Genomic DNA, 26,817 nt, shown 5'->3' with positions numbered 1-26,817 from the left:
TGAAGATCTGTGTTGGAGTGACGACATGTTGTTGATAACTCTAGACGTTCAGTCATTGTATACTAGCATCAATCATATACAAGGAATGTCAGCTGTTGAATACTTTCGGTCTAAAAGACCATGTGAATTATACAAACATAACAAGGCTCTCATCAAACTTATTGAGTGGTGTTTAAACAACAACTTCTTCCTGTTAGGAAAGGAGTTGTACAAACAATTGAGATGAGGGGCAATGGGGTCTTGTTTCTCCCCCAGCTATGCGTGTTTACACGTTTGCTGGTGGGAGGAACAAGTCCTAAAAAAGCAGCATAAGACATGGTATCAAGAAAAAATGATTTGCTATCTCCAGTATATTGATGACATTTTCATCTTATGGCAGGGAGAAGAATCAAAAGCCCATGTATTTGTGGATGAAATTAACCAAAATTCTCTCAATTTAAAATTCACTTCCCACATTGATAAGACTAGTGCGGAATTTTTATATGTAAAAATCTATATTGAAAATGAGAGAATAGAAACTACTTTACATAGGAAATCCATGGCTGGTAATGCCACTCTCCACGCCACCAGTCTGCACCCCAAACATTAATTGCCAGCATCCCTTATGGAGGGATTTTAAGATTGAAACGCATATGTAGTACTGAAAGGGACTTTGAAAGTTGCCTCAGCGATATGATTGATCGATTAAGAGCACGGGGTTATTCTGATGTGCTATTGCAAAAAGCTATCAAAAAGGCGGAATTAAGATCTAGAGAAAGCCTTTTTGATGCCAGAGACCCTATGATTGCAGTCTCTGAATCGGAGGATGCCACAGGAGGAGAGATTGTTAAAATTAATTGCCCAAGACTAAAAACCTCTTTCAGTAATGAGGAGAAAAATATTCGAGCCATTGTTAAGAAAAACGAGCCGATTCTGTTAACTGATAATGTGCTTGGTTCCAGACTGTCTAGTAGCCCCACTGTAACTTTTGGAAGAGCAAGTAATATGGGGATCAGTCTAGAGAAGAACAGTCCTGAAACAATCTCTAATAGTATGTGGCTTAAACCTGCTAATGGGTTTCGAAGATGTACTAGCTGTAGAGCGAGCAAGTTTGGGGTTAACACTACTCATTTTCGCACTCCATTCAGTACTCTAGATGTGGCAATTTCTGGGAGCTATGATTGCAGAACGAAGTATGCTGTGTATGTCCTGACGTACACCTGCGGATTGAACTACATTGGGAGTACCAAGCTACAGGTGAACGTCAGGATTTGCAGCATCTTCTTGCTATTCTACACTCTGACCCAGCCTACCCTGTGATGATGTCACAATAATGATGTGGCCTGCCTAAAGTATTTTGTGGTTGGGGATATCCCCAAACCACGCAGGGGAGGTAACCGTGAGCGCCAGTTGCGTCAACTAGAAACTAAGATGATACTAGAGTTTGACAGCAAATGGCCCAATGGCTTAAATAATACAGAAGCATTGCACATTTTTTTGTAGATATTAAGGTTCCCTGGCATCTAGCGAATAATTGAGGTTTTAATTTTTGATATCTGGATTAGTAATGCAGTTTATTGAATTGCTGGCAATGATGGATATGTTTTATTTCTCCACATGATATATAGGTTCCCTAATATCATGACACTGAACAATAATGAAAAGGAGAATACCTAATTGAGATTAAGATGAATTTTTATTGGCAACTGTTTCTATATAGTTCAGAGAGTATAGAATATGTAAATAATCAAATTAGAGGTTTTTGTTATATATATTTTACCTCCTTTTTGTACTGATTTTACCGGACTGATAACATTTTAAAACACTATTTATATATATATATATATATATATTTTCAAGAATATTTTATCCAAAACATTTGGGTTCATTGTTGTTGAATATATTGATTGATAGATGTTATTTATCAAATGGTTTGCAATTTATAATAGCTATTTGCACATATATCTTGCACAGTTTTTTGCACAGTAACTTATTAATCTTTGCTACAATTTGCACATGGTCCAGACATATACTGAATATTTTCGGTATCATTAATAATGATCAAATACGGGTTATTAGATTTTCTGTATTAATACAGTTAAAGGCAGCGTATCGATGTCTATATTTAAACAGAGATCAGTGACAATATATGTTTGATCTACACATTCTGTCATGTTCCATGCCTTGTGGTCAGTACCAAGTTATTACCTGTATTTATACAGTGAGAGTAGAGATTGCTAATATTGCTGCTATATTTATCCAAATATCTGTATTTATACAGTGATAAGGATTTATAACGTGGCTGCTATATTTATTTCACGTACTGATTTATTTATGCAATAGTATATCGACAAATGACAGTGTATGCTGAGTGTATAGAGTATTTTCTCACTGTTCATGGTCACATGACCTAGTCACATGGTGCTGGTGGGAGTGCACAAACAAGCATTTAAAATAGAGAAAAGTTTGCTGTGGCCATTATGTGATCAAGGGCTTTTCAAGCCCGAAACGCGTAATCTGTTAAGACTTGGCAACAAAGAAAATAAAGGAACATCTTGCCGAATTAGAGTGGTATGTTCTCCTTCTTCGCCGGCGTTTCCAGGCTGGAGGTGGTTTGGAGAGTTGCTAATTGATATATATATATATATATATATATATATATCATCACACAAAGAGGCTCCATTTTGCCGGGGGCCCCCCCGACTCTGCAGGGCGGGCTCTGCTTGCAGGAATGGAGATCCTGTTGTTTGGAATTTCGCCACAAAAGATTGCAGAGCCACACCACCGACTTATTTTCAAGCGGACTTTATTCGTCACGAATGGCACATCGCGCTTTTCACTCTTTCTCTCCTTACGCGCTTCGGCGGACTTCCGCCTTGATCACAGGTGAGTGAATTAGTTGGATTAATTTCCTAGTGGTCACATGGCCTCTGATAGTAACTATGGGCCCCAGAATGCACCAACGACAGTTCGTCCACAAACAAAGAACACAACCAAGGGCCAGTCCAATTGGAATTAAACATACCACAGACACAATTGGTTTATCATGCATCCCACAATAGCTGTGCAAAGAAAGAGCTATCACCAGTTAAAAAAAAATTATTCAACTCAAAAATGTCAACAGATATCACCAATGAATAAAAAAAGAACTGATCCCTATATACTCCAGTGCCAGAGTAGAGTCTCAAGCTAGTATGTGTTACACCAAGATGATAAAGTTATAAATCCAGAGGTGCAATAGATTCCATGATATTGGCTAACCTACTTGTGATATATAGGTTTAATGAGTGTCAGATCAGAGGATAATGTCCTCCAAGCCAAAAAATTAATATCGACCTAACTTCCAGAGTCTCTATAATGCAAGTACATCAAAGAATTAAATTGATTTAAACTTAAACTGATTTAGAGTTTGGAAGACAGATACTCCATAACAAACGTGACTAGGATTGACTAGGATGTAATGTACTTGCTATAAGGCGGATAGGATATGCGTCACGAGTACCCGTCGCCAAATGTTTAAATAGGGATAAAATGTTACCTAGGATGAAGCAAGAAACAGTAATTAAATGCTGATCCATGTTATACTTGATGGTACAGGATTTTTATGGATCCAACACTTAGCTTTTGAAGGTAGTACAATGTACGATGTTGATTACGATAGAATAAACCTTTTGCTCATAACCTTTTTATGAAGGAGGTCAGCAGTCCGTTTACCTTGACAATGACTTCAAAACTGGGTGGCAATCACACTTCACCGTGTCCGTGAAGGTGCTGTGCATGTATTAGGTAAGCAATTTGCTGAGTTAATTGTTAAACACCAAGCTTTCAAACATGATCTGATGTACCAAATGAAAGAAAGCCTAACCTTTCAAGATAGGGTTTTAACAATTTACAATTTCTTTAAATTTCTTTAAAACGTCAGAAAGGTCGCTCCCCCACAAGAGCTCCTGCCTGGTATCGTACTGCGCTCCCTGCCTCCTACTCCAACTTTGCCAAAAGCTGCATAGTGCCTCATAATTGGATAGCGCTATAGCGCGAGTGCCTCTAGATCGCTATTACACCATTTTGCATCGCTTTTAATAGTTTTACCGCTGCGCTGTGCCTGAAGCCCGCATTATTTGTTTATTTATTGCATTGAGTGTGTCTGTTTGCATACTGTATACTGTACTGCACGCCGCATTGCCTTATTAGTCTGCAGCCATTATTGTGCATTTGGTGACCCTGCCTACCTCGAGTTTACGCGAGGGCCGCCATCTTCATTGTTGTTGTTGCCTCGTAGCACCTCCTCCACAGCCCGCCCCGCCTCCCAGCTGACCCTCCTTCCCACAGACTACACCTCTTGCTCCTAGCCTCGCTAGCGCTGTGACCCCTCTGGCGCTTTCAGAAGTGGTCGCTCCCCCACAAGAGCTCCTGCCTGGTATTGTACTGCGCTCCCTGCCTCCTACTCTAACTTTGCCAAAAGCTGCATAGCGCCTCTCATAATTGGATAGCGCTATAGCGCGAGTGCCTCTAGATCGCTATTACACCATTTTGCATCGCTTTTAATAGTTTTACCGCTGCGCTGTGCCTGAAGCCCGCATTATTTGTTTATTTATTGCATTGAGTGTGTCTGTTTGCATACTGTATACTGTACTGCACGCCGCATTGCCGTATTAGTCTGCAGCCATTATTGTGCATTTGGTGACCCTGCCTACCTCGAGTTTACGCGAGGGCCGCCATCTTCATTGTTCTTGTTGCCTCGTAGCACCTCCTCCACAGCCCGCCCCGCCTCCCAGCTGACCCTCCTTCGCCCCTCCCCTTCCACCATCCACATATGACAGTTGCTCTTGCGCGCAGCGTTCGCGCGCAGCGTTCACGCGCAGCGATCGCGCCCCAGTCGCGCCGAAGGTGCGCCAAAGGTAGGCCCGTCTACGCCCGTCCGCGCCTGGACCGCGCCCAGCGCCAGACCCCCTGGCCCCCGTACCTCCCTCCACTCCCGCATTACGTACGATGCCACCACCCTCCTAGCCCTTAACCCCGGCCGTCCCCCCTACTGCGTCCAAGCCGCTCCTGGACACACCCATGGACCCTTCTCTTGCAACTCCTGCAAGTTTGACGGCACCAAGAACAACTCCTCATCTACGAACACACAACAGATATCCGACCCCAACCACCTACAATGCATCCAAATCAAGTCAAAGATCACTTTATTCGATTAGATAAAAATCATAAAAGTATGCTATACAAATACATAAAATCATACAAAACTTTAAAAACTTTAAAAATACTGTACATTTTAAATTTCATTAACAGTACATATAAAATGACCTAGCGTACAGGAATTACATTGTTATCTTGAAATAATTCATGGACCCATTTTTGAAAATATATGAAAAACGGAGCAGAGCTTAGAAATTAATTCATACTATCAGGTATAGGACATACATTTACATTAACTCCATCTAGACTCGTATGAGATCTCTTCCGTCTAGCACGAATAGAAGCATTCAAAAAATTGGCTACACAAAACATCACTCGATGATTTTCCATTAATTGTAAGGACAACAATGCAGGTTTCACCTGTAAAAACCCCATTTCCCTTAGAAGAGGCTTGATATACTTTACCCTACCTTCCGAGAAGAAGGGGCAAAAAAAGATAAAATGTGACAAATCCTGGTCGGAAAAATTATCGCATTCACATGGAACATTTTCCATTGGCGTGCACCAATTTTCATATTTACCCAACAGAAAGTGTGCCTGGTTGAATCTAAATTTAGTTAGCAACCAACGGTGATAGGGACGTGTGACAACAGTCAGATATGGTTGCATTGACATTGAACTGATCAACAAAAAATGTGATCTTACTGTCGATTTAGAAATTTCAATCGACTCTCGATCCATTTCATGGCACCTAATGAAATTCTGTTTTACCCAGTTTATGTCATCTTTAATCAAATTTTCCGGATGTAAGTATAATTCCGGGCAATGCATCCAGCTCAACACCCGCTCGGTCCACAGGCACGCCATCGACCTCTGGAATTTACTAGACACCATCTCTCCGGACGTCGCCTTCCTAACAGAAACATGGATGAACGCCACATCAGCCCCAGACATCACCATTGCCATCCCGGAAGGCTATAAGATCATTCGCAAGGACCGTACCGGCTAAACAGGAGGAGGCATCGTTATCGTCCATAAGAAATCCATCCGCATCTCAACAAGCTCAGACGTCAATCTCGCCAACACTGAACACCTTCACTTCCAGATCCACATCGACCCCAAGACCACACTCAGAGGCACCCTCCTCTACAGGCCACCAGGACCCCGCGCACAATTTAGTGAGGACATCACGGACTTCATCACTCCACACGCGCTCCCCTCCGAGGATTACATCCTTTTGGGAGACCTCAACTTTCACCTTGAAAAGAACAACGACCGCAACACCACCACCCTTTTGGACAACCTCACCAACCTTGGACTTAAACAACTTGTCACTACCCCCACCCACATCGCAGGTCACACACTCGACCCTATCTTCACCTCCAGCAAACATGTCTCCTTCAGCCACACCACAGCTCTCCTTTGGACTGACCACAGCTGCGTTCACTTTACCTACAACAAGTCCACATCCAACAACCACCCCCAACCCACTCTGCGAAGAAACTGGAACAAAATCACCATCGACCAGATCTCCTCATCGCTTCTTCAAAACCCCCCCGCCCACTCCTCAAACCCCGACCAAGCAGCCACTAACCTCACCCAATGGTTATCCAACAGCGCCGACATCCTAGCACCACTGAAAAAATGACATATCAAACTAGGCAGCAAGAAGGCCTCCAGGTTCAACGATGATCTTAAGAAATCCAAGAAACTCTGTCGCTCCCTTGAGAAGGCCTGGAAAAAAGACCCAAACACCAGCACCAAGGACGCCTTCAAAAACGCCACCCCCATACACCACCAACTGATCCGGAATGCCAAGAAAGCCGCTTTCAAGGACCGACTAGATAGCAACGCCCACAACAGCAAGGAACTATTCAACATCGTCAAGGAATTCACCAACCCCTCAGCCAACTCCAACGACATCACCCCCTCTCAAGCCCTCTGCGACTCCCTAGCCTCATTCTTCCACAACAAAATTGCAGACATCCACAACAGCTTCGACAACCGACCCGAAGACCAACCCACCCAACCCTCTGCAGGACCCCCACCCCCCTTGAACATCCTCAATGACTGGAACCCAATCTCCACTGAGGACACCATCCGTCTGATGAACTCTATCCACTCAGGATCCCCCACAGACCCATGCCCTCACCACATCTTTAACAAAGCAGACTCCATTATAGCACCGCACCTCCGAGACGTCATCAACTGCTACCTCAACTCCGCAACCTTCCCGGAAAGTTGGAAACACGCAGAACTCAGCGCCCTTCTGAAAAAACCCACAGCTGACCCCACCGAACTCAAAAACTACCGCCCCATCTCGCTCCTTCCATTCCCGGCCAAAGTCATCCAGAAAGCGGTCAACAACCAGCTCGCCGCCTTCCTCGAAACCAACAAATCCCTCGGCTCCTCACAGTCCGGCTTCCGAGCCAAACACAGCATTGAAACCGCCCTCATCGCAGCAACAGACAACATTCGTACTCTACTGGACAATGGAGACACAGTCGCCCTCATCCTCCTCGACCTCTCCGCAGCCTTCGACACAGTCTGTCATAGCACCCTTTTACAGCGCCTCAGAAACGTCGGAATCCAAGGAAAAGCACTGGAATGGATCACCTCGTTCCTCACCGGAAGAACCCAGAGAGTCCGCCTCCCACCATTCAAGTCAGAGGCCACTGAAGTCATCTGCGGCGTACCACAAGGATCCTCACTCAGCCCCACCCTCTTCAACGTATATATGAGCCCCCTCGCGACCATCGCACGCCAACACAACCTCAACCTCATCTCCTACGCTGATGACACTCAACTGATCCTCTCACTCACCAAAGACCCAAACACCGCCAAAACCAACCTGCATGAAGAAATGAAAGAAGTAGCCGAATGGATGAAGCACAGCCGTCTGAAACTGAACTCAGACAAAACAGAAGTCCTCATCCTAGGCACCTCCCCCTCCGCCTGGGATGACTCTTGGTGGCCAGAGGCCCTTGGAAAAGCACCCATCCCGACGGACCACGCACGGAACCTGGGCGTCATCCTGGATTCCTCACTCTCGATGAACAGACAAGTCAACGCCGTTTCTTCATCTTGCTTCAACATTCTTCGCATGCTCAAAAAAACAATTCGCTGGATCCCCACGGAAACTAGAAAAACGGTCACCCACGCACTGGTCACGAGCCGCCTGGACTACGGAAACACCCTATACGCCGGTACCACCGCAAAACTCCAGAAAAAACTCCAACGCATCCAGAACGCTTCAGCCAGGCTCATATTAGACATCCCGCGTAAAGAACACATCTCTGGTCACCTGAAAAACCTCCACTGGCTCCCCATCAATAAGAGAATTACTTTCCGCCTCCTAACCCACGCACACAAAGCACTTTACGAAATTGGACCCGAATGCCTCAACACACGACAGTCCTTCTACACCCCCTCCCGCCAGCTACGATCCTCCAACCAAGCCCTTGCCGCTGTACCTCGCATCAACAAAACCACCATGGGAGGTAGATCCTTCTCCTACCTGGCAGCTAAAACCTGGAACTCACTTCCCACTCACCTTCGCCTTACTCAGAACCACCTAACATTCAGAAAGCAATTTAAAACGTGGATATTCGACAAGTAATTCCCCACCCTTCTTCAAGCGCCTTGAGACCCTCTGGGTATGTAGCGCGCTATATAAATCTCTTGACTTGACTTGACATATCAGAAAAAGAAGTATTTATCAAAATAAATTTCAAATTACAAGGCACTGTAGATTTCTAAGCCTTACCTCTTGTTAACAGAAATCAATACAACTCAAATAAGGAACTTAATTATTTATGATCCAGTATAAAACATACAACTGAAAAAGGACTCCTTTATTGGAGTGACCAGCATGAACGTACACTTGACCCACTATCGGTCACCTATCTGAGAAGTAGGTAAGCTAGGAAGGGATTATACTTGATCCAATAGCCCCCTATCCTTATGGAATCTTTTTATTTCATTATTTGTCCATGCACAATGTCCACTTGTGAGATTATAGAAAGTGAAGTGATCTTTATCTTAAAGATCACAACCTTCTGTCATACAGACTTCCTTGGAGCAGTCTTTGCATTTACCACAACAAAGTATATATCCACCTCTGGAACTATCCAAAGAAAACAACATCTGAAAGGGGAGTTTTTGGATTTCCAAGACTTTTTTTCCAAGGGCTTGTTTGATTGTAGATGGAATCATTTACCTGAAAGAGCAGTTCCTACTGATCCCAATATAGAACCAGTCTTGCAATTGACAACTACCACTAGCATCTCTTGCAACACTAAAAGAGAATGAAAAATCTAAATTATCGAGGGATCTAGGACCAGTTCATAGTACTATCAAAAAGCACATGTAAGTGTTTTGAACCAAAAAGGGAAACCATGTGCTGACCTTCATGAACTGAAAAAGCACTCATGATGTACGGTTTATTTGACAAGGAAGTACTGTCAAATTGGCGACCCGTAATAAGTCTAATACAAATTGACATTTCGTTTTCAAAGTCAGCTATACAATTGAACAAGAATATCTTTTTATTTTGTAAACACTGGGAATATATTTGATGTCTTCCTCAAGAAAACTTTACCTACCTGCTTGGCAAGGACATTCATTTATGTTGTTGACATACAAATAACTAGCCAAGCCGTTGATGAGCACATACAAGAACAAAGACATGTGTTGGCCCAAGTGTGAAAATATCAATTGAAAAGCACAATGGATGAGAAAGAGTTGAATTTCCCTGACATGAGACAATCACTGACTGAGCACTAAGATGAAATGGCTTAAGCCTTACTAAAACATATAACACTCCATTAGCGTTAAGAAACTGCAAACTCTCCTGGGTTTAATCAATTTCTCAAGAAAGCTTGGGTGAGGTCATTTATCCCCTAATCCAGTTGCTAAAAATACACCAAAAGGTGTAATGGGTAAAGAGCAAATTACAGCAGTAGAACAAGTTAGTGATGAATCTGGAAACTGTGTTTCACATCAATTCTTGACTGCCACCCTCTACTATAAACAGGAATGATAACAAAACAATTATCACCTACACAAGCAAATGCCATAGTATAAACATCCCATCAAAATGTAATTTTTTTTCTTTAAAAAATTTTATTAAAAAAAAATAATTCTTTGGGGAGAGAATTTGCCCTAATGGCTAGGGCGGTCGACCTCGGAGCTGGGGAACCGGGATCGAGTCTTGGCAGGGACGTTCAACATTCTGTGATTCTGGGCAAATCACTTAATCTCCCTGTGCCGAACAAAAACGAATGTGTCTGTCTGTAACATAACTAACTAGTGCCCTTGTAAAGCGTTCTGATACCTTCGGGTCTAGTGCGCGCTATATTAAACTCCAAACCAAAAGAAAATGGAACCAATCAGATCAATGTCACCTCAGCTAAATCATGGTTCATGTCCGTGCAAAGGTATCTGAAATCAGGTATGGTCAAAATAAAAAGTGTGCTACAACTCAGGGCTCAGAAGATCTGCACAACTGTACTCCTCAACACAGTCATATAACCGTAGGTGAAAAAAAACAAACGTAGAAGCCCATGAATTATTCCAGTATAAAGTATATGATCAAAAGTATCAAGAAAAACCCACTGTCAATATAGACACATGTGACTTTCATCTTTGGAAGGTCTAAAAGTAGATAGATAAATAGATAGACACTTTATTGTGGCAACTTAAATGACTGCTCCAAGAAAATCTGTATGACAAAAGCTAACAACTGAGTACGAAGATGGTGTAGGGCTCCTCTGCTGAAAAGGCCTGAATCTCACTTACCATGAGAGCTGAAGAGATATTCACCAAAAATTACAACACTCTTCCATGACAGCTGCTACAATTAAGCCTTTGGGAGTAGGCTCCCAAGAAAGGTCCAACAGTTTGCTAGGACCAAATTAAGTTCTCAAGAAGGTGATCGAGTTCTAATACGTGAAAATATTTTCTTTTGCCCTTCCAGAAAGTGTTTAATGACTGTAATTTTGAAAAAGGATATTTGGTGAGGTCCTTTTCAGTAGCCTGTGATGTCCACAAGATAGGCTTTGACAGAGGCTTTAAAGAAATCTGTAGAAGATTCGGAATCTCCCACAGCATGGGGCACTCTGGAGCAATGAGGATCATTGTTGCTTGGGAATCCTAAAGTTTAAGAATGACTGTAGGGATCAGAGAAACCAGTTGAACGATGTACAATGATGTTATTGAGCCGTTTATCACAAGGGTATTGCCCAGAAAGTCTGGGGTCCACCTCCTGGATGTGAAGGCTTAGCATTTTTTGTTTAGAGTTGTAATGAAAAGAGCTACCAGTGGCTAAGAAATAAAGGTACTCACCTGTAACAATGGTTCTCAGGTATTGGCATCTTTCATAGATTCACATGCTTGAATCATTCCCCGTTGTCGAAGTTGGAGTCCCACGGCACAACTACAAAGCAGTACAGCATAATACAAATGGCCGATAATGGCCACAAAACATTATGTTTAGTAACCTATCCACATTCATTTACTAAGAACCAAACGTCAGCCAATTAGGTGACAGTGTCACATAGAACACTCACCACAGAGGCTTCATTCCCTCCAATTTTCAAACACTAGTGGTAAGGATAACCCCATAGAAGTAAGGGAATCCTCTACAGGGAGCATTATTCCTATAAGAAAAAGGTCCAGATTTGCAAGATTGGGCCATTTGTGATTGCAAAAATGCTTTTCAAATGTATAAACATCTAAACTGCGACTTTCTCAATTGCAGCTTGGGTGTAGAAATCGGTATTTGGAAGGGGCGTGTTTAGGGTGTCTCTTCCAAATAGCGATTTTCAGTGTTATGCAACAAGGTTTTGACTGAAATGTGGTTGCAAAATCTTGAGATTTTAATACCAACTCAAAGTTGGTGTTGATGTATTTGCAAATTGGAGTGGGTCCCAACAAGCCCCCTTCCTTTTTGTTAATGTTGGAAAAGCAATTTTTAAAAGCTCTTGAAAAAAGGAAAACAAAATGTTTCACTTTTTATTGTTGAAACGCATCCCGTTTTCCTGTAAGGAAAACCGGTTACATTTTCATTAAAACAAAACTTTATTCAAAGGCAATCACAGACATGGTGGTCTGCTGACCTGAGCATGCCACAATCCCTGTGATTGCAGACATTCCTATTGGGTTGCAAACTGAGTCACACTTCGTTAATATTCATGAGGTAGGTTGATTTGCAACCCACTAGGAATCACAAGTATGAAAGAAAAACGTTTCATAGGTAAGGAAGGTGATCTAAAAAAATAGAGATGCAGAAAAAATCACCATTTGGAAATCGCTATTCCTACTCTGTACATCTGGCCCTAATTTTCTTCTCTAGTAGTGGATCTTTCATTGATTCATCTGCTTAAATCAGAATAGCTAGCACTTAGAGCACATGCACAATCATAAGCACAATGAAACAATAATGGATATTGGGGTAATAGAATAGGAAAGGCTCAACTTATTGCAACAAATTGCAAAATACTGCTTGTCCCACTGCCGCATCATTATGCTACGACGACTCCAGGCGGTAGTATTGTCTGAACATGTCCCTCTTCTTTCATGTTGCTGCTCAACATAGTTCCTTGAGATAATAGAGCGAATGGAATAGAGAAAATAGAGCGGTCGTCGTGGAACTTGCTCTGGTAGAGAGCGTTTTAACTTTTTCTGTCGTAGGACTTCCAGCCTTACAGTGACAAAGCTGGATAGCTGCTGACATCTATAGAGCTAGGTTCGGCTTGGAAACTGGAAGACCTTTGTGATGATTTCCATATGCTGCTAGCAACTAGTCTGTTCTACTAAACTGTTTTGTCCAATGCAAATAAAATTTAAGGCATCTTTTAGTGTCTAATGCATGTAATGATCTTTCGGCTGCAATTTGCGGCTTCAGGTACAATGTCTTCAGGACAATACCTTCATTTAAATAAAAATCCGTTGGTACTTTATCAATAAATTTGGGTTAGGGAACCACACTATTATTCTTGAACTGCATAAAAGGCTCTTGTGAAGGCCTGTATATCGCTAACTTTTCTTGCTGAAGGCAGAGCCAATAAAAGTTCTATTTTCCACATTAAAAATGTCATATCTGTTTTATGAATGGGTTCAAACAGTTCCTTATTCATTTGTGCAAGCACTGTATTTAGTTGCCAAAATGGAGGTGGTTTCTTTATTGAAGGAAATACTCTGAAAAAGCCTTTAAGAAGTTGTTTGATCCCTCTACTAGACCATAGGGATGATGAACAAATTGCCCGCCTATATCCTGAAACTGCTGCTAAGTGCACTTTACTTGAAACAAGGGTCAAACCTGATTTACTCTGGCGGTGCGGATATAGAGTGACTTTTTCCTTTTTGGCACCATAAACTAAAGCAATTACAGTTCAGCTTATATGTCTTATTGTTAGTATCAGCTCCGGCCTTCACAAGACTTTCTCTACAGTCTTGAGGAAGATTCATGCTTGCACACTCATAGCATTCAGGAGCCGGGCTGATAAGTGCAAGAAGGTTGAGTCCGGATGGAGTTCTTGGTTGTAGGTCATGGTCAGTAATGTGGGTAGAGGTTTCCACTGAATGTGAGTCTTCTCCGATAGGAGAAGTAGTTTAGTGAATCAATGCTATCTGGGCCATTTTGGGACAATCAAATTATTCGGCACAGTTCTCTTTTCAATTCTGCTGAGAAGTCTTGAAAGCAAGGGATTCAGGAAAAAGCATAAGCTAAGAACCCGGACCATCTAATCAAAAATGCAGCGGTGACCTGCACTGATGGGAGGTAGGGGAGCTGGGGAGGATGCAGATAGTAGGGATGTGGGGCCAGGAAGGAGGGAGGGGGGGGAGATGCGGGGGAAGCAGGATTAAAAAATAAAAATAAAAACTCACCTTCTGGCCACTTCCTCACCTCCGTAGTCCTCCCCTCGCTGCCTTTCCGGAAGCACACCCAGGTGACTAGCCAGCCAAACACAACGCTGCCTTGGCAGTGATTGGTCTGAGTGCTGTGTTTTGGCACTCAGATGCTGACTAGGGGCCTGGGCATGTTCTTCACGTGGGCTGTAATGCAGCCTGCATGGAGAACATGTGAAGTGCTCAAGACTGTTTTGGGTGACCCAAGATTGACGACTAAGCAATCACTGTGCACTTTAGGAGCGTGCTACCACTCCTCTCCTGCCCCCTAATGTAATGTGGGCGGAAGTAGGAGAAAATAAAATGATAACGCAAGTTATTATCATTTATTTTCCCTTTGTGTCACTGCAAAACAGCAGTGGGGCGAACCTCCTCTGCCTTTTGCAGAGGAGCCACCACTACGAAAACGCATTGCCCTACAAACCATATTGTGGGTGCCAACTTGTGTGAAACTGGAATTTTCAATTTTCCTGTGTTGCAAACAGATCTAAACTTGGCTTGAACCAATGACTGTAAATTCTGTCTAAAATCTCCTGGTTGAGCTCCCATTTGTGAAAGCTGTTTCTGGTTCTGCTCAATGTACCTGCCAGAACACTGTATGTCCATGGAACATGTTCTGCTCTCATTGTTATTTGTTGTTGTAGAACCCACTTCCAAATTTCTTGTGCTTCTTGCGAAGATATCTTGTGCCCTCTTGCTTGTTTACATAATGGTGTTGTCTGTGCAAATCAATACAGACACACCTTTAATCCTGAGTAGGAATGATTGTAGATCGAATGCTATGGCCTTGAGCTCAACCAAATTTATATTCAGTTTCATTTGAAGCAGAGTCCATTTCCCACTTTTTCTTACATCCTGTAGGTAAATGCCCCACCCCTCTAGGGAAACTTTGTAGCAGTAATAAATTCAAGTATTGACAGATTGGCATCCCTTATAGGTAAAGCAGCTGTTATGTTTGGAGTGATCTGGATTACATTGTCGAATCATCCCTGAGTCTGAAGTCATTGCTTGTCAAACTCTTCTTGTAAAGGCTGCATTCTGAGGCGGTAAAACAGCACTAGGGAAATGGCTTAGGACATCATCCCCAGACATGATGAATAGGCAAACTGAAACTGATTTCTTCTCAGTAATCTCTGAGCCAATAGTTTGAGTCTCATCTCCTCTCTTGGCATAAAAATGTTTTCTTTTAAATGGTATCTAGAACATCTCCCAGGAACGTTACTTTAGTTGAAGGATTGATCAATTATTTCTGCTGATTGATGGTAAGACGTAGGTTGTTGAACAGTGTTAGACATGTTCTTGTTGCTTTCACTGTCTGGTGAGAAGTTGGAGCCTTTATCGTCTGATGGTCATAGTATGGGAATGCCTGGAAACATATTTGATTCAAATAAGCTGCTACTGGAGCACAAAATGTGTTAAAATATGGGGAGGCGATTTCAGCCCAATAGGGAGAACCTTGAATTGGTAACTGGTAATTGGGCCACCATTCTCCGGTTTACTTTCTTATTATGAAGAATTGGAAATATAAACTCATTCCTCTCTGGGAGTGAGGTACTTTTATGATCACGCCATTGCTGAGCATTGTAGGCATTTCTCATCAGTGCAAATGTAGATGAGGAAGGGTGCTCCCTTCGGCGGAGAGTTTGGTGGTCTGAGTCAATTCCAAAGTATGACCATAAGTGATGAAATCTAAAACCCACCTGTCTGATATTATCAGTTTCCATTGATGTAAATAGTTTAAAACACTGGCCCCAATTGGTTGGTGGGATATAGAGGGTGTAACCTGCACCATCAATTTGTCACTGTTTTTGACCAGTGTCCTTTTCTTGAGAAGTTTGCTTCCTTCTTGGAGCTTGTTTGATATAAGCTAATGTCAGTGACTGTCTAAATTGCTGTTGGGGATATGAAGAACAATACTGTTGTTGAAATGGCTGATATTTCTGATTTCTCAATGGTTGATATCCTCCTCTATTTGAAAATAATACTCTTCCTCTTGCTCCTTGAAAAGGTATTTTTGTCATCGGCATGATACCTAAAGCTTGTGCGGCATCCATGTCTTTTTTAATCACCTGTAAAACATGAGGGTAAATAAGAGACAGATGCACAGCCTGTATTGTTAATTTGAAATGGTACAGTCACATGTAATCCGTGTATAATATGATGTTTTTAGAGGTGCTCCAAGGGTGACGTCTTCCGTCTTAGACGTCAGCATGTAAATAGACAAAGTGTGCTTCTAATGAACCATTAGTTGCATCCCCTTTGGGCACACTGTGTTGGGTTCCTTTCAATGAGGACTCCACAAATGGTATCGTTTGAATTTTATGTTTTATTCTCAATAGTTCATAAATGAAATGATTTAATCATTTCATCCTTTTGTATTGCTTCATTCTCTTGCATTTATAACATCACGTGATTTTTATTTTGGCTCCAATGCATTTCGGGCCTATAATAGCCCTTCCTCAGGGAGCAATCACTGTAAATACAGAATATGTACATAAGACTAAAATAATAATAACATATAATCATAACTCATAGTGCCTATTAAGCGCAATGTGCAGAAATGTGGACACTGTGATCGTGCAGTGTGAAGGACGAACGTGCAATAACCGTAATAGGGCCGTGTGTGCAACCAAATTGTGCCACGTGAGGTACAGAGAGAAAAAAAAGCTGAATACGCGATGTAAAGACTTACATCAATATAGTCATGATGCTAAACTAGCCATTGGCCGTTTATTTCAGTTTTTTATCCTCGTAAAATTCCTTACTTTGCTTTTACTTTCGTCTTTAGGATTGTAAAGGCAGCGACTGACTATATTGATGTAAGTCTTTACATCGCGTATTTAGCGCTTTTTTTCTCTCTGTACCTCACGTGGCACAATTTGGTTGCACACACTGCACTATTATGGTTATTACACGTTCGTCCTTCACACTGCACGATCAGTGTCCACATTGCGGTTAAAAGGCACTACGAGTTATGATTATATGTTATTATTATTTTAGTCTTATGTACATACTCTGTATTTCCAGTGATTGCTCCCTGAGGAAGGGCTATTATAGGCCCGAAATGCATTGGAGCCAAGATAAAAAAAAATCATGTGATGTTATAAATGCAAGAGAATGAAGCAATACAAAAGGATGAAATGATTAAATAATTTCATTTATGATCTATTGAGAATAAAACATAAAATTCAAACCATACCATTTGTGGAGTCCTCATTGAAAGGAACCCAACACAGTGTGCCCAAAGGGGATGCAACTAATGGTTCATTAGAAGCACACTTTGTTTAATCACCTGTAAGACATTGTCCACATGCTTGCCAAACCATACTTCCCCAGCATATGCATGTCCAATAAATGACTCTGAACTTCCGGTCTGAACTATGTGGCTTGTAATCATCCTTGCCTTCTGAGAACAGCAGCTCCTGCTAGCTGGCGAAAACCTGTCAACGCAATATCCATTGCACAGTGTATCAATTCTGAGGAAGTTCTTTCCCGTTCATGCAGGATCTTTTTTGCTTCTCCTCTTCTGCTTCCGGCAAGAGATCTATGTATGCAGGGATGTCCGACCAAATGTACCTGTCATAACAGCCAAGAATAGCTAATGAATTGGCAGTCAAAACAGTAGTTGCCTACATAGTAGAAAAACGTTTCCCAATGTTGTCTAAGGGCCGACCTTCTCTATTAGGTGGTGGTGGGAGAGATTCTCGGATCGACATTTAGCTGCTTGTGCTACTACTACATAATCTGATTTTGGATGACTAATTAGGCATGCCAATGAGTTTCTGGTCCTCTATATTTTTTTTTAACTAATCCAGGTAAAACCGCAGTGGCTGTAGCAGGGTTCATCATTATTTTGACATCTGGCAAGTGGATTGCCTTTAATGTCAGCCATCTCATTATGACTCATGGCCTGATTTGCTGCGTTAGTAGGGACAAAGATTTCCCCTTTATTCCTCCTTATCTGTTTAAGTAATAGTTGTTGTGTTGACTGCTTTGAGCTCTAGAGGACAAAACAGTGGTTCTTCCTTTTTGACCAGAGACCATGCACAGAACATTTGCCTTCAAAGGCTTCAAGCCAGACAGGGATATTTCTGTGACTATCATCTGCACAAAAGGATCCAGATGATATGGCATGTCTTGTAGGCAAGATTTATTTTTGCAACACAGCAGGAGAGACTGTTTTGCCGTTATTGATAGATTAAGTCTCAGGTACCTTTCCCCTGAACCCATTGATCCTCCAGATATTGCTGAAGAAACTTCATACGAAGTTTTGCATTTGGAATAATAAAGATGAAGTAAGCCATTAAGTCCAGTAAGGAGATTAGAAAGGTTGTTGGATTGGGAGTTCTGATGAGCATATGGAACTTCTTTTAAATTGAAAATACTCTCTCTTCAGAAGGAAACACTATTCCTCATGCGGTTTCTGGTCTTGCATCTTGACAGGAAATAATCTGAACAGCCATTATGGAAGGTTCTCCGCTAAGCAGCAACTTGGAGAAGAAAGACAGTAACATAACAGAGATGTTTATCTCTAGGAAAAAATGGCTCAAAGTCAACACAAGCAAGAGCTATTGCAAATCAGGAAGAAGAATATCACAACCCTCTTTAAGTGCAATATAGCTTAACAAGTTGAACATGTGAGCTCCTTTTATGTACTGCTATCAATGCATAGGCAACCCTGGTTGATAGGGCAAGGTATTGATAGTGGGTATGATTGAGTTAGTTTTGATTACTATTGCTGACAACTTATGTACAGGCACTTATGGAATACATTTTGAAAAATAAATTTGCTTTGTAAAAGCCGTGCTGAGAATCTACTCGAATTTAAAACAAAAAAGTACTAACCAAAAACAAAAGTCCTAATGAAAGCCTTTAATATACCATTATCATGGCAATGCAATTGCAAAACATAATCATGTGAAAAAACTTTGAGACTGCTTAACTAACCTAAACAATGTGTCCATTTCTGCTTCCCGCTCCCTCTCCAGATGCAATTGCTGTTCAATGACACTCTTCATCCAGGCAGCATCTGCAGCTGCTTGCTCGCGGCGGGCAGAACGAAGGCGCTGGTCTTCATCTTCTTTCTCAATAAGAGCAGAGAGAATCTGCATGTCCATTTCCTGCAGCAATTAACTATACTTTTAGATGGTGTTGTTTAATTAGTAAGCGAGGTAAAAAATTTACTTTTCAGTCCATAAAGAAATATATTGCATGGTATTTTTTAAACAGAGCACCTTGATAAACTCTTCTTTTTCTTTCTCTCAACATACCAATAGGGCTCGTTTTCTTTTATGTTAGTGCTGATGTAGTTTTATTTGCAGAACACATCATGACCTCTTGTTGCAGAATGAGTTTTGCGTTTTCACCAGACTCTCTGCACACTGAACTTCATAAGAAAAGTTGGGTGCGGGTTTCAGAAATTGTCTAATTTCTTATCATCCCACGGTTCTCATCCTCCACAGTCAGGGTGGGATTGCTACAAGGAATGTGGCTGTGCTTACTATTGGGGGCATTTTTCCTGGTAAAAAATCATACTTGCTTTAACCAACCAAAGAAATGAAGGCTTTTCAGTCATCTTTTCTCTAATGAAAGGTGTAACTTGACAGACTAATTTGTAGAATAATTGATGGAAACAACCTTTACTGTACATTAGTGTGGGGATAAAAACATTAGAGTTCCAATTCCACCATTTGATGTGCAAATTGGCTAGTGTTGTTGCCTGAAACACATGCCATGGTGACAGTGAATAGGACAGTATTATAATCTAAGTTGATAAAGTTTGAGTTTGCAAAGTTGCAGAAATTAGTCTTGTGATGTAGGTAATGGAACAATTTAGGAGAATAGTGTTGAAATAGACATGTGAATTTCCAATGACAAACATTTGAGATGCGCCCATTTTAAACCTGGGAAATTATCATTTGTCTACGGCTTAATGAGAGTTTCACCAACATTTTTTGCTGATATTGAACATCAATATTTTTTCGTAATTGTTTAATAGTCAGGTTAAGAAACTGCTACAAAAAGGTAATTTTAATGTTTTAGTAGGGTAAAGCAGGAGCCATTTTCTAAGACTTTAAAAGTGGAGAACCACAATGACTATGTCAGGTATCGTAGAACAACGTTTCAGAAAATGTTATTTAGCTGTGTTACAGCGTGGTCTAGTTTTTATAAAAAGGTAGTTATGTAACTTTCCATTGTACCTGTAATGTTGGAACTCAATCGTGGGTGTGAGATGTCATAAGCCACATTGAGATGTATGGCAGTGCTTGCCTTCATAAGACTTTCAGTAATATTTGGTATCTCAGTATATTAACCTCTATGGTTAGCTCCTTGTTGTTTCCTGTGTTTCCGCCATGTTGTATTATTTTGGATCCTGTTGTGCTGGGTGCATTCCTGCGGTGAAAATCTGAAAGCACTTATGCAGCAATTCCTGGTCTCCGCTGCACTGGAGGAGTGCTTATAGAGTGACCCTTGGTCGTGCTGATAAAACACAGCCCTGGTTTCCTGACTCCCTCATGCAGAGCTATGTGTAGTGAAAGTTGGGATAGGTTTTTTAGTTTTAGCAAGACAGCGTCTCGTTATTAGTCTCATAAATCACTTGAAATGTCATGTTTACATTCCATCATAATATGTTGCTTTAGTATTGCTGTCACTGAGTTAGGCTAATTGACTGAGGTCTGCTGTGGTCTACACTTCAGATATAAAGTGACCTCTATTGGTCATTGGTATTTTGATATGGTTACTGGATTGGTTCTGATCAATGTGCCTATGAGCTCTTTGAAAAGGTGTAAAGTGTATTTTAATGCATGTTTTCACCCCTTTTCTAGAGTGAGTACAGATTTGGGTTAAGTAACTCAGAAGAGGGTTGATGAATTTTGAGGACCATCGCATTTCCTGAGTAAGGTATCCTTTGGATATGGTAACCAGTGAAACTAATAGCGGTGATGGACACTTGCTGTTTTTTCATCAGTATTGTAATAAGGGTTATTGTCTTACTTGTGGAGAAGTGTGGCTCAATGGTTAGAGCGGCAGACCCTGATGCAGAGGTCTAGCCCGGGACCAGGGTTCAATTCCCCGCCTCGGCGGGTCTTGGGCTCAAAAATTCCACGGTCCTGATAATTCACGCCTCGGTGCCTATTCTAATCATAGAGTCCCACTCTGCAACTCTGGGCAATAGCTTGCTTAATCTCCACAACGGCCCCCACAACGCTAAGGATGCCTGGCCTCCACCCTGGGGGTGCCCAGGAGTGGACGCCTCACAGGGAAAGCCAGGACGGGTTCCACAGCGGTATTCGTACAAGCGCCTTGAGACCCTTGCCGGTGAGTAGTGCGCTATACAAGTATCAATTTACATTTACATTTTTTTACTTCCTCTATTGCATCAGATAAGTAATTTGTTTATTTCCCACAATGTATCATAAAAAGTAGTTTTAACAGATTTTCAGGGCAGGGTGTTAGTCTGAAGAAGACAGAAGATTAATAAACAATATATATGATTTAGGAAAAATTACATTCTTCGTCATGGTTAGTATTAAGGGCCACCAACTGCATATTCTTTTGATATTACCTTAAAATATTTTCAGTAATGAAAACAATACTCCATTCACAGGTTATCCTCTCAAGAGCATTTGAATTAAAACTCAATTAAGGCATTTTCTAAAAGATTGAGAAATCTTCCTCATTTATGCTCAGATACAGTTATGTAGTAAAAAACCTGAATCTACCAAGTACTGGGGTAGGTTGGCTGAACAATGCCTCTGCAAGTCTTCACTAAAGAATACAGGTCAATAACTTTTTTATTTAAATATTGTATACATTGTCTTCATATGTAGCAGTAATCAGAACTTGCATAATAAACTAAAGACGTTTTCCTATATATGTAACTAAAGGTTTTTACTTGTTTTCTACAAAATAGTCAGCCCAACCATTTTAGGAATGCAATGTGTCATTTATAAAAACTCCAGAAGATCTTTGCTATTTTGAAATTGAACAAGAACATCATTTATAAATAAATTCATTCTTTAAAGATTTGTGATCATATTCTGCATCAGCAAAATTGTTCACCACTTAGCGTGTGTCAGCTCACTTCACTTAACTTGGAAGAACTGTGACTCTCTGGCTATGTTGCAGAATTTTTTGAAGAGTGAAATGTACCCATTTGTGGGATTTTATTCATAGACTAATACATAATTAGATTGTATATGCTATTCTTGAGATTGGAGTATTAATTTAGTTGTGATTGATTCATTGTATATAAACCATTACCTCACAATGATGGTGCATTTTCCATTCAAAGCAGCCCTCAATCTGACTTGGACTATTATATATGTTTATACCCCTAGCCTAAGCAGTTATTTTTTTGTATCTCTATTTATCCCCTATGCCTTTTTCTGCCGTGGTCAAGTCAGAGAAAGAAGGACATGCCTATTGTTTGAAAATAATCTCTTCTTTGACCACTTGCCTTTTTAGGTCTCGCGACCTATCGATGCGCGCACGCGCATCGAGCGGAGCGAGAATTCATGTCGGCAAAACACAAGTCAAACCAAGGGCTTTCAGCCCCGAGGTTTTCTTGCAGTTCACGTGTATCACGTGAGCAAACATGCACGCGCATCGCATGCAAGCCCAGCCTCTCGCATTCCCAGGCTCTCCCGCCCCCATCCGGCATCAGGCTTCTCCTCCCCTAGCAGCACTCCTCCCACACCAGCAACTCCCCCCTCCCACACCAGCACCTCCCCTCTATCTCCCCGCAAACACAGCCTTGCCCTAGCAGCACTCCTCCCACACCAGCAACTCCTCCCTCCCACACCAGCACCTCCCCTCTCTCTCCCCGCAAACACAGCCTTGCCCTAGCAGCACTCCTCCCACACCAGCACCTCACCCCTCCAACACCAGCACCTCCCCTCTCTCTCCCCGCAAACACAGCCTTGCCGTTTATTTTTTTTAATGCAGTAACTACTTTTAAGGACACTCTTCAAAATACATTTTGGGCGTCATTCAGAGCAAAAATTCAGTGTATTTAGTTTCCTTTTGTTTAAATTGCTCAAACAGTTATATAATTGTCTCGTAGTGCACACAGTCTTTCAAGCAATTGGTCAGCTTGATTTCTTAACGTACGGCTACAGGGCCATGGCCCCCGCTGGGGCGCATTCAGTGCCTGTACATCGCACGGCTCCGAACGCCCCAGCTCGGTGATTCTGATTGCATCTGCCCAGCTATAAGCTGTGCAGGGACAGCGCGTGCCTCGGGGACATGGCAGCTGTCTGCATGTCTCTGCCATTTGCTCTTTCTGCCTGTGAGTCCATGGTAACACCTAGTACTTCCCATTGTCCCTTTGTGCCTTTTAGAGCAGCACGGCCTTCTATGTATAATCCACGTGATTCTGACTCAGATGGAGCTCTTGTTTCAGGCTAACCGGTTCCTGTGATTTATATAATTTCCACTTGTGTTCAGTTGATGTTTATAAAGTCTTGAGAGATGGAGAGTGTGGCAGCTTGCTTTCTTGTCTCCTCCACTGCCTGAAGTTGTTTGCCTGGTGTGATTTATCTGCAGGTTGAGTTCCGGAGCAGGACACACACACATCCAAGCATATTGCACTCACTTGGTTATTGGCCAGCACAAAGTGCCTGAGAGCTCGGCCCGCTTGTTAGAAGGCATTGTCGGACTGGGAAAAATTACGGCCCGGACATCAAAATAAATGCGCCCCCCATGTGTAATTAGATAGATAAAAAAAGTGGCCCATATTTCGAACTTGTTGCAGGTTTGAACTCGTAAAGACACGCAGTACACATGATTTTTCAGGGTATAGAAGACTGCATGGATTTGAGCTTTCTACAGGCTGTTATTGTTTTAACATCAGGGAAGTCAACAATAACAAGCATTGGCATAGACAATAGGTCTCGCTTGTTATATTTAATTAGCAGCAGCAGCATTTCTCCTGCGCCAGGCCACATCAAAGGCTCTGTGCCACTTTCACCCATACAGCAACACTTACAGACACGCAACACCACTCACACCCACGCAACACCACACTCACCCATGCAACGCCACTCACCCAAGAAACACCACTCACACACGCAACGCAACTCATCCAGGCAACCCCACTCATCCACGCATCCCCACTCATCGACGCAACGCCACTCACCCACGCAACGCCACTCACCCACGCAACGCCACTCACACACGCAACGCCACTCATCCACGCAACGCCACTCATCCACGCAACGCCACTCACCCACGCAACGCCACTCACCCACGCAACGCCACTCACACACGCAACGCCACTCACACACGCAACGCCACTCACCCACGCAACGCCACTCACCCACGCAACGCCACTCACACACGCAACGCCACTCACACACGCAACGCCACTCACACATGCAACGCCACTCACCCACGCAACGCCACTCACCCACGCAACGCCACTCACCCACGCAACGCCACTCACCCACGCAACGCCACACACACGCAACGCCACTCACCCACGCAATGCCACTCACCCACGCAACGCCACTCACACACGCAACGCCACTCACACACGCAACGCCACTCACACACGCAACGCCACTCACACATGCAACGCCACTCACACATGCAACACCACTCACCCACGCAGCACCACTCACCCACGCAGCACCACTCACCACCACTCACCCACGCAGCGCCACTCTCACCCACGCAACGCCACTCTCACCCACGCAACGCCACTCTCACCCACGCAACGCCACTCACCCAGGCAACGCCACTCACCCAGGCAACGCCACTCACCCAGGCAACGCCACTCACCCACGCAACAACACTCACACATGCAACGCCACTCACCCACGCAACGCAACTCACTCAAAGCCACTCACACACGCAGTGCCACTTTCACCCACACTGTGCAGTGCACAATAGGTCTCGCAGTACGAAAGTTGGAGCTATTGGTTTTGTAAATGACAAAGCCCTTTATGTTTTTAAAATGAAAACAAAAATAAAAGGCATTGTTATTTGCAATTGTAATAGCTCCAACTTTCCTACTGCGAGACCTATTGGCAACGCCAGTGCTTTTTTAGCATGCTACCAGTCTGGCTTTTTCCACTGAGCCTTATGTCAGCAGGGACAACCTAGCAATATCAAATGTAGGATTGCAGGTTTTCCCCACAGACTAAAAAATAAGAAAAAGGCACATGTTGCTTGCAATGAAAATGTTGTGCTCTCAAGCCTCCTTGACTCGCGAAGTAGCTTGGTTGAGCAGGCAAGATGCAGCTCAAAGCAGATGTCGAGAAGATTGAGTACAACACAATCATTTCAGTTACAAGAAAGATGGAAATATATACCCAGGGTTTTTTTAATATAAAAGAACAACACTTTCATAGTACCTCACTACACATATAATGTAAATATAGTAAACAAATACAGTAAGTCACACAAATCCAATAACAGAAAGTAACTGAATGAACAGCAGCTGAAACACTGGGTGCTTAAGTACACACAATTCACTCCATCACAAACTCATAGCGAGCACTCTGCAGCTTTCAAGACAGGGATCATGAGCTTCTTTTTTTTTTTGTAAATCTTTTTATTGTTATAAAAAACTAAAAACAATAAGAGCGTATCAAGTGCAATGCAGTCCAAAACATACAAGGAATCAAACAATTGAAAGGTCGCAATATCGGCAGCCGATGAATCAGGACACTGAGACTCTAACACACATTTGACGAATCAGGATTATAAAACTGGCTGAGTTAGCCTATAGCAATGCGTGCTGCCCACAGGCACCTCCACCCACAAAATCAGGATATCAATGATATCAATGATCATTGCGCCCCTCGATACTAAATCCGTAAACAGGATAAAGTACAGACACTTGTATGCAAAAATTGAGAAATCAAAATAATAGAGCTCGCATTGGCACCTTAATACTGAAAACAGAGTCAGGATATCCAGTAAGTAAAGAAAGAAAAAAAAAAAAATAATAAAAAAAAGCAAAACACGCGCAACACCCCACCCCCCACCCTGCACCCCTGCATGTAGCTTACGCCAGACCTCAACTAGCAGTGTGCCTGTCGCCCCATCTAATCTACGAATACTAAAAGAGGTAAGTGGAGGAGGGTCATTCGTAGAGGCTCCCGGCCTCTCTCCCCCGCTAGTTTTAAGCCTCCCCCTATTACGGATATATTATCATTTCACTTTCAAGCGAAAATCGGGGGATACATTACTCGTCTACACTGCCTCCCGGTACCAACATTATAGAGTGAACCCCACACTGCCACCATTTGAATAAAAGTCTTGAAATGATAGGCCGTTCTCAGCCTTGACCCGCTCGGTCAGGTACACAAATGTTCTTCAACCGGACTGCCGTCATCTTGAAAAATTCGAAAGAACAGTAGCGAGCTGGAAATAGCTGGGCTTACTCAGTCTCATTGTCACTGGGTCCGATCTGTGTCGATAAGAACCACGGATGTTGCTTAAAGTCCAGGTGCACTGAGTTCAGAAAGTGAGAAAGGGCCACCCTGTCGAGCCACTCCTGAGTCATCACATGAGTCATCAGATACATTGCCTGGTGCGATTTACCCTCAGTCGAAAATAATATTGTGAGCACTGACACGACCGGGACCTCCAATACACGAGCATTAGCTAATTTGCAATCCAGGGTCTCTCGCATCACTCGTTTTAGGGGTTGCTGGTCGCCATCAGTCCGGGTGGTGTGGATGTTGTTACTTCCGCAGTATCATTGAATTGAACAAAAGCTATGTCACTATTTCCCAGTCCAAAAGCCACGGCATCCAATTTATGCTCCAAGGCTTG

General features: G+C 42.6%; 1 protein-coding gene across 1 annotated transcript in view; it reads right to left on the bottom strand.

Moving 5' to 3' along the window:
• Positions 1-26,817, bottom strand: part of TCHP (trichoplein keratin filament binding) — a 343,197-nt gene that overhangs the window by 74,053 nt on the left and 242,327 nt on the right. Inside the window, exon 9 of the mRNA XM_086943123.1 lies at positions 18,976-19,148. Coding sequence (XP_086799249.1) covers positions 18,976-19,148 — 173 coding nt within the window. The remainder of the gene's footprint in view (positions 1-18,975; positions 19,149-26,817) is intronic.

The sequence above is a fragment of the Lissotriton vulgaris genome, chromosome 11 (genome assembly GCF_964263255.1).
Source record: "Lissotriton vulgaris chromosome 11, aLisVul1.2, whole genome shotgun sequence".
Classification (NCBI taxonomy): Eukaryota; Metazoa; Chordata; class Amphibia; order Caudata; family Salamandridae; genus Lissotriton; species Lissotriton vulgaris.
The sequence above is the reverse complement of the archived record's forward strand: the minus strand, read 5'-3'. Positions and strand labels throughout refer to the sequence as shown.